Source organism: Camelus ferus, chromosome 16 (assembly GCF_009834535.1).
Source record: "Camelus ferus isolate YT-003-E chromosome 16, BCGSAC_Cfer_1.0, whole genome shotgun sequence".
NCBI lineage: Eukaryota > Metazoa > Chordata > Mammalia > Artiodactyla > Camelidae > Camelus > Camelus ferus.
Genome location: NC_045711.1, coordinates 16511130 through 16530877, shown reverse-complemented (window position 1 = coordinate 16530877; position 19748 = coordinate 16511130). Strand labels below are relative to the sequence as shown.

At 48.1% G+C, this 19748-nt stretch overlaps 1 protein-coding gene across 1 annotated transcript in view; it reads right to left on the bottom strand.

Moving 5' to 3' along the window:
* Positions 1 to 19748, bottom strand: part of LOC102512561 (protoheme IX farnesyltransferase, mitochondrial) — a 94607-nt gene that overhangs the window by 57077 nt on the left and 17782 nt on the right. The window contains 1 exon segment of the mRNA XM_014550880.2: positions 18070 to 18194. Coding sequence (XP_014406366.2) covers positions 18070 to 18194 — 125 coding nt within the window.

Sequence of the window (19748 nt, the reverse complement as noted above, 5' to 3'; positions counted from 1 at the left end):
CAGGCCTCTCACCACCTTACCCCATCCCTCCCACACCGAAGTGGACAAGGGCCAACAGAAAATGTCTACAGAAAGAAAAACCACCCAAAGAGGAGGATGTCAGCAGGCTGGTCGATGCCCCACTGACGTGGCCCACTGTCCTCGGACCAGCAAGTAACAAGTTGACGGCGCTGTAACCGTGCCGGAGCCTGGGCGGGAAGGAGCGTGTGTAAGAACGGTCTGCAGGCATCCACCTTTGCTTCACTTGTAATTTTAACGTTTCTGAAATTTCCATGTAGCAAAAGGGGGAATTAACTACTCCCAAGAGATTTTAGAGGAAGTTTGGCATTTCTTAAAAAAATATTTTTCTTCAACTTCATGATAAAGTGCTGCTAATCGTTTACTCACAATTAAAAGTACAGGAAAAAAGATTTTCTCTCATCAGAATCTTCCTTATAATTGTATTAAACTTCTCTTGACTTTCACTACTTTAAAAAAGTTAACCACAGAAACTATGATAAACTATAAAAAAGGGGGCTACCAAGGCCCTGTAAAAATCACAGAGGGAAACACCAGGTGGTTCAGCGGGTGACGTGACGTCACCCCAGGGGCCAGAGCAGGAAGGGGACTCTGACCACAGGGGCGGCTGCCACCCAGGTCGGCAGACACATCTGCCTATTAAAAAGTCGTGGCTCAAAGTAAATTCTCAGAATGAAGGCCCTTTTTGTCTCAGATCCATTTCCTCTTCCTTATCCTCATCACTTCTGAGGCCCTGTTTCCTCCAGTTCTTCCCACCTCAGTGACTCTATCTCCCCTGGACTCCTCTGCCCGGCGACAGGACACCCACAGTGTGTCTCCAGCCTGTGGCCAAGTCCCTCCTTCCCCTACCTGGCCCCCGAGGCCTGGACGCCCCCGGTTCCCCTGTCTGGGCTCAGGTTATTTCTCTGGATGGGAAGCATCTTCTCCGCATCTCCCAGCCCTGCACACTCTCCCAGGCCAAAGCGCACCCCCCCCCCCAGAGGCCAGAGATCATCTTTCCTCTGTGATACCCCATACAACTTCACTTCTCTTACTTATCTGCTACCTTCCGCCGCAGTTACCTGTGTAGAGAGCTCATATTCCCACGAGGCTGTGGGAGAGGTAATGCTTTGTTTACTCATCTCCAGTGACAGCACAGGACACAGGCAGGCGCCATCACTGCCACCTCCATTCTACAGATGAAGTCGAAGCACAGAAAGGTCAAGTGATTGGGCCACGTCTCAGCACCACCGACAGCTGGGACCCGTGCCTGTGTCCTCAACCATGACACCAGGCTGCCTCCACCAGGATGCTGCAGCTCCTGGAATTCACAATTATTCCCACTGTCACGCTGACCACCAGGCTGCTTAAAGCCTACATGGCTGAGCTGCAGCCGCATGGCAACGATGACAGACATTAAGCTATGCGTCCCTAAGCACTGACCTTGCTTCTGCTTAAGTTTTCCAGTTTATTACTCTTTCTTCCTTATCACGGTTCTTAGCAAGTGCCTGGGAATAAATACACAATTTTTAAAATGGACACTGACTTCCTATTCATAATAAAATTCAGATCATAAAGCCTGAAATCAAAGGCAAAATGAAATACAGCTGGCTGAGGCAGACAGGGCATAAGAGCTGCAAGGTATGAACAGACACATTTAAACAAGCAATTGCAGAATTAAAGCCAGCGCCAGAACTGGTAAGGAACAAAACCCACTCTGAAGGCAACTACACCCGTCGTGGGCAGAGTGGGCAGGGCACACTCACCCAGATGACACAGCGAAGGGACAAAGGGAAGAAAATGGCCAAAAGGGCATCCACAGGGTGAGGACGGATGACAGAGAAGGAAAACACATGCACCACCTGCGCGGGAGACTGGGTGCTACGAAGGCCGGGCCCTCCACATGCTGGTGACGGCACTTCGAAGGATCGAAGCTGCAGAGACAGAGCCATCGGCTGGACAGACCAGCTGGATGAGCCTCCAACACTGCAGCCCGGGGAGCGCAGACATTGCTCACCATTTCCGTGTGAACCTCCCTACACCCACTGCCCCGTTTCATCCCCTTCCATGGAAGTCCTGTCTCCAATCCAGTTCCCCACGCTCCCGCACCCTGCTGCTCCCCGGAGGACTGCTGGTCTTCCCTCCTTGGGAATGACGTCCTCTGGAATTGTGCCCCATGGTGGGTCCCCGGCTTCCCCACCCACCAGACTTCAGCACAGCTCTTCCCAAGTCATCGCCGACGGTCTCATCACCGTCCCCACAGTCCTCAGCCCTCAGCCCACGCCACCTGTTGGCCGCTTTCAGCACTTAGCAGTGCCCTTTTGCTTTCCTGATATCCCGGTTTCCTTCTTTTTCTCCTTAGTGTCCTCTGCAAGGTCACCTCCTCCACGAGCCATGCAGCTGCGCAGCCCCATGAGGCTGCTCCTGGGCCACCCCATCTCACTTGAGTGCACAGCTACAGTCACTGTCTCTGAGGGACGACACGCACATTTCCACCTGCGACCATTCCTCTGCGCTGACTTCCAGACCCAGGTGTCCACCTGTTTCCCTGTCACTTCCTCCCAGCTATAACGAAGGCACCTCCAACTTAGCATGTCCAAAACTGAACCCACGATCCTTCCAGCAGACCTACGTCCTCCCTGAGGGAGAAAAGCAGGGACCGTGGATGACTCCAGAGTCTCTGGCTTGAGCAACCATCCTGTCAGATTGATCAACAGCACGGAGACAGGCAGCAGAGCAGGTTTAAGGGGGAGGACCACAGGCTCAGAGTTAGACGCTGCATGCCTAGCATGTTGCAGAAGTCCTAGTGGGCGGCGGGGAGAGTGCAGCTCAAGTGGTAGAGTGCGTGCTTAGCGTGCACGAGGTCCTGGGTTCAAATACCTCCCCTGAAAACCCAAAATAAATAAATAAATAAACCTCATGACCTCCCACTGGCAAAAAAAAAAAAAAAAAAAAGTCCTAATGGGGCCGTTGAGGAGGCGGGAGGAGATGTAAAGAGTCGGGGTTTCTGTATCTCCTAATTTTTTCCTCTGGTCATGAAGCTTCTGAGGAGGAAATACATCGCTGAAACACATTTTCATTAATACCTCTTTGTTGTACAGAGAACACGTAACTCATAGCATTACCTCCAAATCACTTTGGGATTCCAACTAATGAAGAATAATTTTTAAAAGCCTCCAAATGACAAGGATGAAATTAATACCCGATCTCATTCAGTACTGTATGAAAAAACCCACCGTGCTGTTATAAATAACTTGTACGTTGTCATTGACTTAAGCTTGATTTTATCTACTCCCTTAGTCTTGCTCAAGTTTAATTTAACTTGTTTTATCACAATCTTTATGCTAATCCTTTCAAAGATGACTAATACGTTTCCAAGACAACTTGTACAAACAATAGGATTATCCTCTTTACCTTGTAAAGTGTGACTTCATTTTTTTTAAATAACAGCTGTTAGTTGAGGTCAGAACAGCAAAGGCACAGAGCAACCTTGCGGATTTGGGCCCCGCTGGCCACGGGGCTATGTTGTCACCTACGGGCTCATTTTCTCATTCATTCATTCAACAGCCATGCAGTGAGCGCCAGGCACCAGGGATTAAGATAAATAAGATAAGCCCTTGTAGCCAGAAAGAGGCTCAGAGGCTACTGAACATTCAGATGTGAGCAAAACGTAAGTGCAGTCTAGTAAACGGTGTCATGAATGCATGAGGAGTTAAGAGGCCGAAGCAGAATGTATCAAAATCCAGGAAGGGTTAAATTAAGCCCTAATATGTAAATTCACAGGAAACCTGTACAAAACAATGGTGATTAAAATGACCTTGGGGCAAAAGGTTAACTGTAACTAACATGGAAACGCCTTTCACACCAATCTCTGCCTACCATACTTAAGAATATCCATTTAAGGTGTTTCCTATATAATAACTGAGAATTATACACGCTTATGACTAATTTTTTCAACTGAAGTAGTCCTCAAACACCTCAGGCGGACCTCAGCTGAATTCAGCAAGCAAGGCCCCCACCAGACCGGAGTGCTTCTGCTGCCTGAGCAGCCTACCCATGCAAACCCACACCTCCGCCCGTAAGCACCTCCAGGTGGAGAGACCGCAGCCCGGGCAGCTGACCACAGGCCGCCTCCTGAGCGCCCGACGACCACACCACCTCCTCGCTCGCAGGTGGGCCTCTCTGAGTCTTTCCGGGGCCCCCTGTCTGTGGCGCTTTGCCAACCACTCCTGGTTTGGTGCTGCCTGACTTGAGTTGATTTTTGCTCAAATACATAAACTCATGAAAAATTTAAGCTGCCTCAGCTTATCCTTTAACCCCGCTTTTACAGAGGATGACAGTGGCAATGTCACCTGCTGGCAGCTTGACACACTCAGGAGTGCGACATCAATGGCGAGCCCAGAAACAGTTCTTTGAGAGATGAATTATTAAAAACCATTCTTCACCATTACCCCACCCTCTACAGACTCGGGGAAAGCAAGGTAAGACTCCTCCGTGTGACTGCGACTCAGATTCCAACCTGACAGAAGTGACGAGAGTGGGGAAGCGAACAGGCAGGGCGGCGAAAGTCAGGATGACAGCTTCGCACCGACCAGATTCTTCCTGCAAAGGGAGCAGTGGAAACAACTGCAGGCTAATTCAAGCGACTTTGTTAGAAGTTCACGCTGACTGTCGAAAGCTGTGCTTGGAAAATAATAAAGATATTTAGAGTACCATACTTCATTTATGAGTGGACATTTGGGGGAAAAGAAATGGGCTAGGGAGGGACAGGATGATTAAGACACGTGGTTAACTATTTAAATACTTAAGCCAAGAAATGCACTAATGCGGAATGGCACGAAATGTAAATTAACACAGGGTCTGGTCTTTTAATTTGACAGCCGTTTGACAACTGCAAAATGGAAAACTGACCACAGACAACTGCACATAAATGAGAGACGATGAAGCCGAAGCATTTCACGTGGAATGATACAACACCCACCGGAGCAGCTCCTCACAGGGGACAAACGCAGGCTGGAAGCGCTGTTGTCTTTGAAGGTGCTGAAACTTGATGATGTAAATTTTACAGAGGGCTGTGTGTTCCTCTGTTACAATAATGGCACTTTCTGAAACACAGAGCCATCGCCACCAGGGGAGACGCAATCGTAAACGTATTTGAAATTTCCAGGTGTTTCTTGAAGCAATGTTCAGCTGACCCTCTTTGACTTTACCTTTTGGATGCTAAAGCAGTACCATACTCCCTTTTCCAAACTTAAAACCAATGAGCGCATCTGTGGTACGGCCTGAGAAGACACGCGTATCCAAGGCCAGCCGCTAACCCACAAGCTCGGGTTCAGCAGCTTAGTTCTATCTAAGCTGCTGAGATAGTCTGTGCTTCACTTCGCTTGGTGCGATGAAAATGAGGAGAGAAAAGTATGCCCCACTATTTAGTTGTGAAGAATTCTGTTTTCAGAAGAAAGATCTTTCTTTCTTCTTCTTCAAAAAAAAATGTTTGGTCAATGATGATATATAAATTATACGTCCTATTGCAAAGGCCAGAACTGGGAAGTGGGGTCCCCAAGGAAAATTCAACCCACTGACAGGTTCTGTTCGGTATAGGCAAGGCTTCAAAAAATTGAGCCAACATTTCATATTGAAAACTCAGAGAATTTCACTGGAAAATCCATGTGTCTAGCGTGTACTAAAAACCAGAGGTCCTGCACTGACCTAGGCCGGCTGACCGCAGCCACTGCCTGGCCAGGGCACTCTCTCCTCGTTCACCAAGGCCGCCACACAGCCCGCAGACAGCAAGCAAAACACAGACGGAAGAGAGCCCAAAGCATCTGCCTCTGAAAATGGAACAAACCACTAGGGGTGACTGAGATGAATTCCCTGTGATCAGGGAACAGCTTTTAAAAAAAAATCTCACTTCTGAGGTTTGTCTATAATCACTTGCCAGCAAGACTGTTTCCTACAAATGTAATTATAGTCCCAGGAACCAGGTAGCTTAAGAGGTGGAAGAAGCAACACACAGGAAGACAAAGGTGAGCGATGAGGGCCAAGCACCGGTTCCCAGTTTGCATCCACTGGTGTCAACCCACCTGCCTGCCTTCCTTGGGGACAGGTCAGGCGTACCCTGTGTGCCCTGAATGCCTAACCACTTACCACAGTTGTAATTTTACATCTGTCTGTGTCACTTCTTCATTGAGGCCCATTCCTCCCACCAAACAGTAAGCGGCTTCATTATTCACTTGCTCATCAGTATGCTGGGCTCCCACTATGTGTGGGACAATTTTCTCAGCACTGGGAGAGCAGTAACAGATAAAACCAAGGCTCTCCTCTCACGGTGCCAACCTTCTGGTGGTGGTGGGGAACAGACAAGGCACCAGAAACCACATCGGAGGCTTAGGCACAGGAGTGTGGAGCGTGGGTGTGCCCTTCACTCAGAGCAGGGATTCTGAGCATAAGTTCGAATGAAGCCACGTGGATGCTGGGGGAGAGCTGCCAAGACCCTGGGGCAGGAGCACTCCTGACAGGCTGGAGATGGTGGCCAGGGGCTGGCGTGGCTGCACTGGGGTGAGCGGGGGAGGAGCTGCACCCCGAGGAGGGAACCTGAGGCTTTATCCCGAGTTGATCAGTTCACACTGTCCTGTCTGTCCAGTATCTTTATGGTCCCATCCCAGGAAACATCAAAAATGTCCACAGCACCCCTGTTGCAGACCGCAGCCTCTCCACCGTCCTCAAGGACAGGCTGCTCTCTGCCCCCGCCCCCAGCTCGCCCACTCTCACCCAGATGCCGCCGCCAGCCTTCCGGTACCAGCTCTCCACCTGCCTGTCTCCTGCTCCTGCAGTTGAACGATGGCCCTGTTCATCCCGCCTGGATTTACCAAAAGCACAGCAAACGCCTCCACCCCTGCCCTCACCTCCCTGCCAAGAAATCCGAACTGAATTACCATTTCTCTGCCAAGACTTGCTCCTTCACCTGTGATCCCTGGCTTACTGGACGGCACTCTGTCCGTCCGCTCCGCCACGTCAGACACCTACCAGGCATTACACTCCTTTCGTCTCCTCACTAGGACGTTCCATCAGTGACCGAGGCCTTGTAACTGGACACCTCTCCTAATGATGCCCTGCAGGCTCTCATGAGCTAAACGACTTGACTTGTCTTCTGAGTTGGTCTGTCTTTAGGCTTTGCTCGCAGAGAACAGCTAAGTCAATTTTTATAGAAAGAAAATCTCCCCACCTCCTTTTCTTATTCGATAAATTCCTATAAATAGAAAGTAAAAATAATTAACATTAATTGCGTGCTTTCTAAGGACCAGGCCCTTCTCTAAGGACCAGGTATGGCCTTGAGCTCTCTCAACAACCTCCTCTGTTGAGAGAGGTTAACTCAACTGACCAAAGTCACAGCGCAGGCACAGAACCGGCTCCGGCAGTCTGCTCAGCGAGCCTGGGCACCACCTCGGCCTGCCTGGCCCTGAGCTGTGGATAAATAGACGAGGTCCTGCCCTCGCTGAGCTTACAATCAAATGATCTCCCAAACGTACACTTACAAACCGTGAAAAGCACCATGAAGGAAGGCTGCGGGGTGACAGGGAAGAAGAGCTGGCCAGGACGGGGGTCAGGGCTTGCGGGGCTGCGATGCCGCTGCTCCAGCCGGTTCTGGGCCCACCGCAGGACTATCCCTGCCTGACATCTTCTTTTTAAATATCTACTGCCCACCTTTTGCTTCCCCACTTCCACTCCATGGGAGGAGCGACCTTCTGTCTGCCCGGCATGCATTACGGTGCCTGGCTCAACACAGGCAGCCGGAGACCCTGCTGAAAGGGCGACGTTTCAGCCAAGGTCACGGCAGATGCGATGGTCTGAGACGCGGCTGGTGGAAGGGGGTGAGGCTGGAGAGGAAACAGACCACGCAGAGCCTGGAGGAGAAGCCAGGACTTTCGTCTTTGTCCTTGGAGTGCTGGACAGCCACCGACGGTGGGCTGGCTTTGCGGACACCTGCCAGTGGCAGCCCGGTGCCTGCAAGTAAGTCTGGGTGCTTGAGCAAGGCACCAGGCCCGTGATGACCACCCTGCTGACTTCTGCAGCCCGACCCCGCACACGTCCTCCACGCCTGTGCCTCATGCCTCTGCAGCGCTATGGTGTCCGCAGGTCCTGTGTGTACAGACTTTCCCGCCTCCACGTCTTTATACATGACGTTCTCTCCAGCTGGTACCAGTACGTCTGCCTGGCAAACACCCCCCTGATCTCCGGAGGCTCGGTAGCCTCTCTGGGAAGCTCTCCTAACATCCGCAGGTGGAGACGACCAGCCCCCACCCTCCCCGGCACACCTCAGGCGCTGCCGGCATCGGACTCCCGGCCTCGGCCGTTCCGCAGTGCTTGTCCCCAAGCCCGCCTTCCTCTCCTGGACTGGGAGCCACTTCAGAGCAGGCACTGCTCTTTTTATCACTAGCAAAGGTAATCAATGAATATGTCAGAATCCCTTCTGAAAATGCCTTTCAGGAAGAGACGACCACACGGCACTGGCACTTCTGACTACCTAACGACAGCTTGCTCTTCGGTCGCTGGCAGTCGGCGTTTCTCCCTGACTGGCAGGTGAGCGCCACGGGGACGTCAGCACCCCCACCCCCACCCCGGCCTCGATGGTTTTAACTTGAACGAAGCAGAGTAAACAAAATTCTGTGCAAGTGAGAACTAGTTCAGTCACATTTTCCTGACTTTCAAAGGCATTAAAGCGAAGTCCCGAGGCCTGAATGTTCAGAGTACTTATGGAAAGGGTCATTTTTAATACAGTCTGACTTTGCTTGAGCCAGAGCTATTTGAGACGGCTAAATACCAATGTGCTGAACAACTTACAGACTATTTTTCTTGTGTGACAATATGGTAGGCTTTGAATTAAGGGACTGTCTAATTGTTCAGGATTAACCGCATGCTTATTTAAGTAAACTACTTGCCGCTCATTTACCCAAGAGTGAGAATCGTGGAGGGAATCCAAGCTCAGTAAAAAGTGTCCTTTACTAATATTCTGATTTACAAAAAATCCCTGAATATTTTTTATAAGAACCGAGAATCTGGTCTTGAGATATTTTTATACTCTGAATGTCCAGCGTTCTATTTAACCCCCATTATTTTAAATAGGAGGTGACAGTGGTAACTTTAGGGGAGGGGTCTTTATCCACGTTCTCCGGCCGGCTGTTTAAGGAAGCGAGACACAGCACTGGTTAATCCTTCTTACTGGTTAACCGAACAACAGCGATGTAAATGACACCAAACTTCTAGGTCATCAACCGTCTTTCTGCTAAAAGCAACACCAAAATAACCCTAACTTTACTCAGATACTTCCATGAAAACATTAGGATGTTACACAGAACTTTTATTTCAGTGATAGTTTTCTTTTCCAGTAGCTTTCTTTGGCATAAGCTAGCAGGTAAATACCTTCTCGTATTAAAGAAGCCTCAGTTGGAGTAAAAGCTAAACCTGTGCGTTATTGCAGTGCTGTGAGGTTACACGGGGCACTTTCAAGCATAAGGATACTCGATACCACAAGTTTACATAAATCTTACGAACGACTGAATTTTCTCCCTTGTTTCATCCTATCTCTACATTCCATCATTCAAATCCTTTAGAATTTCTTTGTTCCCCTTGTGATCATTGCTTCCGGGAGAAATCTGGCATAGGATCTGAAGGAAATGCCAGAGTGAAATTTTCCTTAAGATTAATCACCCAGGTAAGTAATTTCCCCTTCTTGCCAAACAGTATCTTTTAAAACTTCTTAGAAAATCGATAAAACAGTGCTGGGTGGTCGTGAAAATGTGGATTTGAGGATTTACTTACCACGGACACACAAATTTTGAAGGTCTGATAGCTTGCCTAAAGCAGCACGGAGCTCCCCCACCCACTGGGCGGGAACAGCAACGGACGAAGGAGTCTCAGGAAGAGCAGGGGGGCAACAACTCCGTCCCGCTGTCCCTCCCGACGCCCTCATTCCTGTTCCTGCTCCTTTCAAGTGTCTGGCTGTTCAGTGTGGAATTCAGAATCATCAAAGGACTCCAACTCTAAAGTATAAATACTAAAGCATCAAAATTTCTCACGTATTAAAGCTTTACAGCAGGTGCCAAGGCAAAGGGACTATGAGATCGTCTCCCAGGATCAGCCACACAGGATGTTTTTACATCAGTGTCATCAGCCAACCAGCCAAGCGTCAACCTAACCTGGAAAACGGGGGAAGGAGTCTGCGGTTCAGAGCAGAGAACAAGCTACCAGGAAAGGCAAAACATAAATGAAGACTTTAAAAAGAGAGAGAGAGAGAGAGAAGACAGACAGTTTGAGAAGAAACCCAGCCTGCCTCCCGCGGGGCTGGAATGGCAGTGGGACATCTAGGAAGGAAGCAGGTTTCTGAGTCTCCGAGTCAGAGTTAATCACAACCCGAGACCCAGAGGCACAAGCCAAGAACCACAGCTCCAACAACCCCTATGAGTGTCATTTCCATCATTTCCATTATGCCTCAGTTAAACATCTACCTGTTTGATGTATTAGCCTTTTCCAGCACTGTTTCTGAGGTTTCCCAGAACTGACTGCACAGTTCCACGATGCCGAGGAACTGGTAGAGCGCTAACAGCGTCTGCGGAGCCTGGCTCACACACACAGCGTCACGTACTCGGAATCAATGTGTACGTGCATCCACTCACCCGTGCACTGCAGCTTGCAGGTATACCCCAGGGCTCTCAGCTCACTGCGGAAAGTAAGCATAGCCCCCCCCCCCTTTTCCACATCACGGCCCTGCCCAGAGACAACTGGATGATGACCAGATTCGGAGAGCCAGCCAGAACCAGGCCAGACTTCTGTATCAGTAACAGCAGCTACCGTTAACCAAGCACTTGGCTGTGACCGCACACACGTGCTTTAAAGCCTCCCGGTCTCTCCAGAGATATGGACGTTACTGGGCGCACGAAGGCTCCTCCCCCTCGGGGACTCAGCAGCAGGACGTCAGCCGTTACCCGGTGGAAGGCAGGCTCCCTAACTGGGGACCGCCCTGTTCTGAGGGGGTGACCACATACGACATTTCACCTGAGAGGAAGAAGCAGTGACCGGGCGGGGGGGGGGGGGCATGGCCCACCAGTTCTGCTCTCAACTGGACCAGGTTCAGACATGTGATCAACAGCATCACTAAGCTTCGTCCTGTTCCTCTACGACACAGGGATAACGCCGCCTCACAGAGTTGTTGTAAGAAGCAAACAGAATAATGACCCCTTAACGTGGCATGTAAACTGCAAAACACCACCTACGGATATGTGCTCAAATGATCACCATCTCTACATTTACTGGCAAAACTTCACCGACAGTTATTTTGGTTACAAATTCCAACGCCAAACTCTCTCTGCTTAGAAGGATCATTCCAAGGAGGAGAAGCAAATGTCATTTAGGAACTATTTGGGGTTCTGTAAATTCTGGAAGAGACTCTGCACTGAAGTGCGTTGTCTTTCTGACGCTGCTCAGTAACGCTCATCAGTTGCCTTTTATAAAGAACAGATTTAGCTGGAGACTCTTTCCCACATGCCTGTCTGCAAACCTGATGGAACGCAGTAGCTAATCTGAGTCATCTGAATAAGCCACAAGTTGTGGACCTCGGAGGCCGCTCAGTGAATGCATGTTGCCCACCAGTTGAAACATCAAAGTCAGACAAATCACAACATTCAGAAGGAAGACACATTTCTCATACTGATTTTTCTTACACACACGATGTTCTATAAATCACATCGCCGGTGTCCACCGACATCAGCCTTACTCTCCTAGAACATAACATCAAGTTTCATAACCACTTCTGTTCAGCACAGGAGATGAAAGTCAGTTCCTATTGCTCAGGGCAGACTGCACAGACAAAACAAAAGGAACGTCAGAGAAAAGGAAAATGCGGAGAGATGCCTTAGATACTAATCTCATATTCGCCGGGAAAACAGGAGAATCTTTATCTGTCTCTCCTCTCAGGGTTTAAAAGGCTGTGAATTTTCTTTTGCCCTACCCACCCTGTAATTCAGAGCTTTTTATCCAAAGCTCTTCCTTTTTACCTTATTTCAGCCAGGAAAAGTCTCTCAGGTATTGTCAGTATCAAACAAAAAACACGTCTCTTCTTTACTCTATTTTATTCACACCTCTTGATCTCTTTCATTTCCTTTCATAAAAATTCTTCAACACTCACAGATACACTAGATCCCAAAGATAACACAGCCTTATCACTTTACCTTTCTAATTATAACCTGCCTCTCAGATCTGAAACTCTACTTAACATTTTGTGCCTTTCTTGTAATTTTCTCCAAAATAAAGTCTCTGAGAACATCAATAGTTCTTCTAAGAGCTAGGTCTAAGTTATGAATTCATTCATCATTTATTTGATCTTTCAAAGGAGCCATTTTCTGAAATCCCATGAACCCAGATTTAAACAAATGAGCTAATATATGTAAAATGCTTAGAACATTACTTGGCAAATAGCAACTGCGAAGTGTCAGCTGCAATTACTGTTATTAAAACTTCTTGGTACTTCCCCCTCTCCCCTCGTAAATATTCTTTTATTCCCGAGGTGACTTACTTTGGGACCTCACCCTACCGGCCAGCGATGCGCCTGTGGGAAGCGATGGCTGTACAGGTCAGTAAATCACATCACTGGTCTCAGGAGTTAAGCATTCTCTGGGGAAGAGACACGGATGAATCATTACACAGCAGCACCACAAGTGCCTGTTAACCACAGTTAGGAGGTGACAGGTTGGAAGTGCTGTCACACGGAAGAAGAGGGGACTCTGGGTTTTACAGAGAGGAGGACGATGACTGATAGGCTGGGGGTATGGGAGGCAGACTCCAGCTCAGTCCTGGTCACCCACAGAGCCAGTTACCCTAAATGCAAGCAGCAACTGGAGTCATCAGTGTCCGCCAGGAGTGCTGCAAAAACCAAAGAGGCCCAACACGAAAGTCATCCAAATTCTTGAATGACCTACTGAGAGTAGAGCGATGATGGAGGAAAACACTCTTTGTCCTGTCTGCACGCACCCGCACACCCACACACACACACACACACACACACACACACACACACACACACACACAACATCACAGCTGGGCGTGACCGTGGACCCAGCATGTAGCCACAGAGACGGTGAAGGTGGGGCGAGCCAGGGGCCCCGGGCTGCGCTGAGGATACCACACTCGTCTAGGCAGCACACCTGTGAACAGAGAGGTCGGAGCCCGAGCCCAAGCCTCCGACACAGAGATAACTCACTACGTCTCCTACAGTGGGAGGCTGATGGCGCCGGTGGGCTGTGGACAGAGCATACGGCTTCCTGTCTGAACTGGAGCACTTGAGGGTTGAAGGGGCATTACTAATACTTACACCAGGGGCACAAGCATAAACCAGGACACAGGGTCACCCCAGCCATCAACGTGCATTACACAAGTAGAAATGTGAGCCAGAGGTTACCTGTGGCAGAAACTGGAGCCAGGATCTCGAGGGAAATCGAGAGCAGACGTTACCAAAGCCGTGGTTCTCCACCGGGGGGTTCTGGGCCCCGAGGAACACATGACAACTTCTGAAGACATTTTTAGGTGTCACAACGAGGGGGATCGGTGCTAACAGCATCCAGTAGGTGAAGACCAGGGACACTGGGAAACTCCCCACCGTGCACAGGGCAGCCCCCACAACCAAGTTTTCAGGCCAAACTGTCAAGAGTGCCGAGGTTGAGAAACTCTGTATTAAAAATTAAGAGATCTGACTGCATAAACTTATAAAACATCTGCACTTCAAAAGAAAACCCCCCAGAACTGCAGAAAATATTTGAACCCCACATGACAAAAAGCTAACAATCCAATCTACGTACATCAAGACCTCATAAAGGTGGAGTCCAACAGCAAAATGGGTAAAACTCGCCGGCGAACACAAAGGGCAAATAAGCATTAAAACTACCCTCAAAACAAAGAACAACTCTGCCTCCGAAGTAGTCAAAACATGCTGAATTAAAAGGACACAACCAAGGTTACCCATAAACCCAGCACAGATTTTCCAGTGCGCAGTGTCAGTGATGAGCTCTGTTACACCGCGCCAAACAGCAGTATAAACTGATTTCAAACGAACGAAGAAAGACCTTCGGGGGAGCAATTCAGCTGTACGTAAAATACGTACCCTTTTTAATCTCAACTTTTTACTTTGAAAACTACGTATCTTCTGATACAATCGCACAATTTCAGGAAACTAAAGAAACAGCTGAGAACATGTTCAAAGATTCAGCTATAAAATTGTACGGGCAAAAGACTGAAAATCCCTAATAAGTCAAAGAAGGAAAAACTTACTAAACAAATCAGGGTACGCCTATATATACAACTCTTAAAATCGGGCTATGTAGCAAATACTGACGCGGGAAGGTGTTCATGACATTACCTAAAGCTACACAGAAACTACACATATTACAGAAATCACTTCTGTGAGAAGTTAATTTATATGTGGAGGTGTGTGTGTGAAAAAAGTCTACAGAGTAGTAACACAAATCACACGTGAACAAGTGCCTCTGTGTGGGTGCTGGGGTATGAGCTGTAAGGGCGGGGACTTTTGCTTTTTCTCTGCTGTCCCTCTAACGCACAGAACAGTGCCCGGCACAAGGGAAACAAAATAAAAAGTGATACTGTTATTTTTACTTATTTATGGTTTCTCATTGATCTGCAATAAAAACTTTATTTGCACAGAAATTTTTTAAATGTTGCTGTTAAAAGAATGATTCAATGGCAAACAAAATGTTTTACAAAAAGAAAGGGACATGATGCCACCTAGCTCACGGGGTTGTAAGCTTTAAACAGTAACTTACGTGGACAGGCTTTGTAACCTCCAAAGCACTGTGTGAATGTTAGAAGTTACTTATTCTGCTAAGAGCCACACAGTTGCACCAGTTTCATACGTGCTTTGGCCGGCAGCCTACCGCTCAGCAGTTTCATTTCCAGCATTTTGTCCTTTACAGACAGAGATGTGTGTGCTGTTAGTGTAGAAGCAAAAACCTGCAACCATAGAGAACTGGCTGCGAAAGTCGTGGCGCATCCATGAAACGGAACAGTGTGTCACCAAGACGATCTGTCCTGTAGAAATGTACTTACTGACACACTCTTCATCTCTATTTTAAAAATTCAAGGATGTGTAACCTAAGTGAAATAATCCCAAAGACAGCTTATTATAACAATAGCTATTATGTCAAATACTCAAAATTGTCGTGATGATCACTTTCTGATAATTCTTATCTTTCAATTTGTTAATTCGTTCTACTGGAATTTTATTCAGCTTTTTCCTTTCAGTCTCTCGTTTCTCAAGATTCAATCAGTCTAAGCCATCTATAACGTTTTATCTTCCAGCTGCTGGACTGGACGCACTGCTTTCATCCTTGCAAGGCAACCTCGCTTTAAAGTTGCCCCGTGGCTTTAAATGAAGCATGTGGGTAGTTTCCAAAACACGGATGTAATTCCTTTTTCCATCTTAATGTTAGTAGCTTCTTATGTACACACATCTCTCTCTCTTAATGCTGTAGTCTGTGCTCTATAAATCAGGAGCTAAATCCCACTTTCCTACTTTAAAACAAATATTAGGAACAGTTTTCCAAAGCTCTGTTTTTCCTGCTTTCACAGAGAGATCACAGAAGTAGGGTACGAAGAAGAAATAGAACTAAATTCATAACAGCTAAAGAAAGTCTTAAAAATATGAAATGTTATTTGAATCCTTTTATAAATACAGACAGAAGTGAATTTTTTCCCCACAGAACCCTACCGGAAGCTGGAGAACATTCATACGTTCCAGCCGCACATCTGCAGTCTTTACGTCGAACACCAGCTCCCTCAGAGCAGCCGTCAGCACCTCCTCTCTGCCAACGACTCCTTCTTGACCTGCTCCGCAGGAGCTCAGTCCAGCCCTCGCTGCTGGTGCTCTTCATTCTGCTGCCACTAATGGAAATGGCCTCATGTTCCTTTGTTTTAACTTTAGGAGACTGCTTCACAACACCAGAACTAAAATAGTTTCAACATGATTTAGAAAACATTGTGATCTGAGAAGCTAGTTGATACCAAAACAATGAAATTCTGTGATGATGGAAATCATTAAGATTTGTCAAGTATTACAATGCTTCCAAATGAAATCAAAGCCCAGGACAGGTGGGAGGAAGCAGTATGATGCGGACAGGAAGATGAAGAAATCACAGAGGAAGGGCGGACGCCCCGTCCAACACTGAGGGGCCTGGAGGGGACGCGTGGCGGAAGGAGGAGAGTGAGAAGGTCCCCGAGGAGGAGCAGGAGGGCCGCGTGCGTGAGAGCGGCGGGCCGGGCAGGAGAGCAGCCCAAGGAGACGGTGGCGGGAGGGACAGACACTGCGGAACCCACCACAGAGTCTGTGGCCTCCTGGGTAGTTTCAAATCGGCGGGACCAACTCGCCCCCTACAGCAAATACACGTCCTACGGATGACGAAATAAAGCAGCCGTCTAACTCACCTAAACTTTTCAAATTTCTAAAACCGTGGTTTATGTTCAGCTTCCATAAATTTCTGCCTAAATGTAAATCATTCCTTTTTTTTTTTTTTCTCTCCAGATACTTTCTTGCTACAACCAAAGGGTTTTTCTCCTTGATGAATTCCTGAACCACCTTTCTTTCGGGGGGTGATGGGGGAGGGTGGGCAGGCAGCTCCAACTCAAGGCAACTCTGTATTATCTTTTCTAATATTTTGGGATTTCTGAACCATTTTATGTTTATTAGTTTGTTGCTGTTGTTGCTTCTGAATCCTTTATTTAAAATCTATATGATTTAAACAGGAGACAGCAGCTAATATCCCAAGGATAAATACAGCTCTTCAACTTTAAAAAGGAGCCTGAAAACTAAAATGTTTTCCTGGCTTAATCTGATGACCCAGATTTATAACTACATAAAAGTAATAATTTAAAAACATTTTGAAAAAACAGACCCAAAATAGCCCCATAAATCCATCTTGCTTATATTGCTTTTTATTCAAATTTTCATTAAAAACATGTTCATTGCGAAACCATGATCATTCTCTTAGCCAAGAACTCTGGGAGGGCAGCAGAAAGCCCTGGAAGAGACGGCTCTGTGTTTACAGAGCAGACAAAGTGGCAGGACTATCTGAACCTCACTACAAGACTGCTTTGACATTTACAATTGTAAAAAAAAAAAAAAAAAAAAAAAAAACCAAAAACCAACTTTATTTGAAATAGATTGATCCTTCTCCAAATAGCTGATAACACATTGTAAAAACACAACGATGTTAAGCATTACCAAATTAACTCTCATATTTTGCAGACTACCAACTTATACATCCACTCAGCCAAGCTGTTTTCCTGCTGGTAACCTGAATTCCTGTTTAAAAACTGTGCCAGCTCCTCTTGGGTGTTCTGGTGATGAAAATGACTTTCCTTAAGTTTAAGCCAAGACTTTCCCACATAGTATCTTATGAAAAAGCCACAACTATTGGGGCACACCACAACGAACAGGCCGGGGTGGGGGAAGTATTTTAAAGAATCATTTTGATGTTGAAAATAATAGGGGGGTGGGATGGAGATGCAATAAAAACAATATGCTAATTAATTTTTGAAATATTCTGATTCCACATACCAAGTTTACTGAATACTGAATTGCTGATTTTTTTTTTTTTTTAAAAACCTGGATGTTCTTGTTTAAAACAGCCTGTTGTGCATAGCGGTGGTTTAAAAGGCAAACCAGTCAAACCAAAGGAAGAACAGCACATAATCACATAAGATCAGGGGAACGTACCTGAAACAGGCAGAGGAGAGAGTCTGACGGCCCGAAAACACCCCTCAACCCCAAAGCCCGGGCATCTGGGGCGGATCCGCCACTGCTCCCCCACCCGAACACATGTGAACACCTTCCACCTCAAGAGAAAGGACAGACTGGTCATGCACCCCACAGACCTCTCAGAACCCGGAGTGTGACAAGTTCATGGTACCTTTCTGGCAACGGATGTCATTTTGGAAGGTTTTGTTTAAAAATGAGACCATACGCAATCTGAGAAAAGGTAACAACACGGCGACCCAGCTGAGAGGGGACCCACTGACCTGGTTGATGGAGTTGGCGGCACAGGAAGCGAGGCCGGTCCCGAGGGTCGTGAACAGGAAGCAGGGCCAGGCGAACGGTTCCGGGGCCAGCGCGAACCCGGCTGACGTGGTGCTGACGACAAGGGCTGTGGGACAGAAACAGAGCAGGGGCTCGTCAGTACACCCGGACGGGAGCAGCCAACCGCCAGCGTCTCCCAACTCACCCGTCGGTCACACCAGTAACACAACCCATAGGCTAATCATGGATTAAAAAAAAAATGGTTAAAAAAATTTTCTCTGATCGTAAAAAAGTGTTCATTATAGAAAAATGCCAATTCTCCTTTAACTCCATTACACTCAAGAGTAAAATATAAGATGGGGTTCCAGATCCAATCATTCATTTATTCACTCATACATTTCCTGAATACCAACCCATGGCCAGTACCGTGCTGGGCAGTAGGCTCTCAGAGGATTTACCTGGGGGAGCAGTGACAGACATACACTAATGACTGTAACACACGGCAGCAAAGAATATCAGTCCCAATTCTGTGATGAGCGCCAGGCACCCTGAGCGGAGGTCTTACCCATCACAGATGGTCCTGGCGGCCCTACAGCCACCAGCAGGAGCACAGGGAAGAGACAAGGTGCAGGGGCGAAGCGTGCAATTCCAGCACCCGCCAAGGCTGCTGCCTTTCTAAGGCCCTGGTCCTTTCCTGGGGGTTTAGAGAAGCCCCCGGGGCCAGAAGATGCCTAAGAGTGGTACTGATACAGGCTGGAGAAGTCACTGGAAAAAGACCTCCAGTGTGGGCTCCGCGGGGAAGGCTGCAGGAAGAGCTGGACCTTCAAGAGGCGCTGCAGGAAGAGGAGGGAGCGGGGGCTGGGCAGGCAGCATCACAGGTGGCTGGACATTCCGGGAACAGACCCAGGGGCAAGAAAGAGCGATGTCAAGGGTCTACAGTACAGATGACACCACCTCCTGAGACTGCCAAGCCAGGCGGATGACGTCATCGATGGGCGGCCAGCGCAACGGGGGGTGACAGGCGGAGAAAGAAAATAAGGACAGACACAGACACCGTGGAGACAAGACTGAGCAGGATGGTGAGTAGACAGGCGAGGAGCCACCAGGGCAGGGCCAGGAGGTGACTAAGCGGGACGGCGAGGAAACAGGCGAGTGGCCGCCAGGGTAGGGCCAGGAGGTGCCGCTACTGACGTCAACACGCCAGCGCCAGACAAACAGCAGCTCCCCCGCTGGTCACAGACTGGCTGGCACGTCCCTGAATCTAGTTTTATGGGCAACATATAGAAACTCTCTTCAGGTCTACCAGATGGACAAGACCCTTCTCCCTAATACCTGGACCAGACACAGGTTTCCTAATATTTCTGGATTTCTCTGATTGGGGTCAATGAAATTTGCAAAGATAACTTATAAGGACATGTGCATACATGGTCATCCTAAACCAGAAGTCTCTAGAGAGCATGCATTTCGGCAAAGAGGTCCTTCTTTACCGAATGGTCCCAGTGGTCCCTAAATGTGGTGTGCATCTGGATCTCCTGGGGGACGACTCACGTCCAGAAGAGAGGCTACGGATGTTCAGTGCAGAGGTTTAAGAAGAGAGAAGAGTGAGGGCCAGGAACAAGAATGCAGGCCTGGAGAAGGATTACAGGACAAGGAGCTGACGGCAAACGAGAGGCTGACGAGA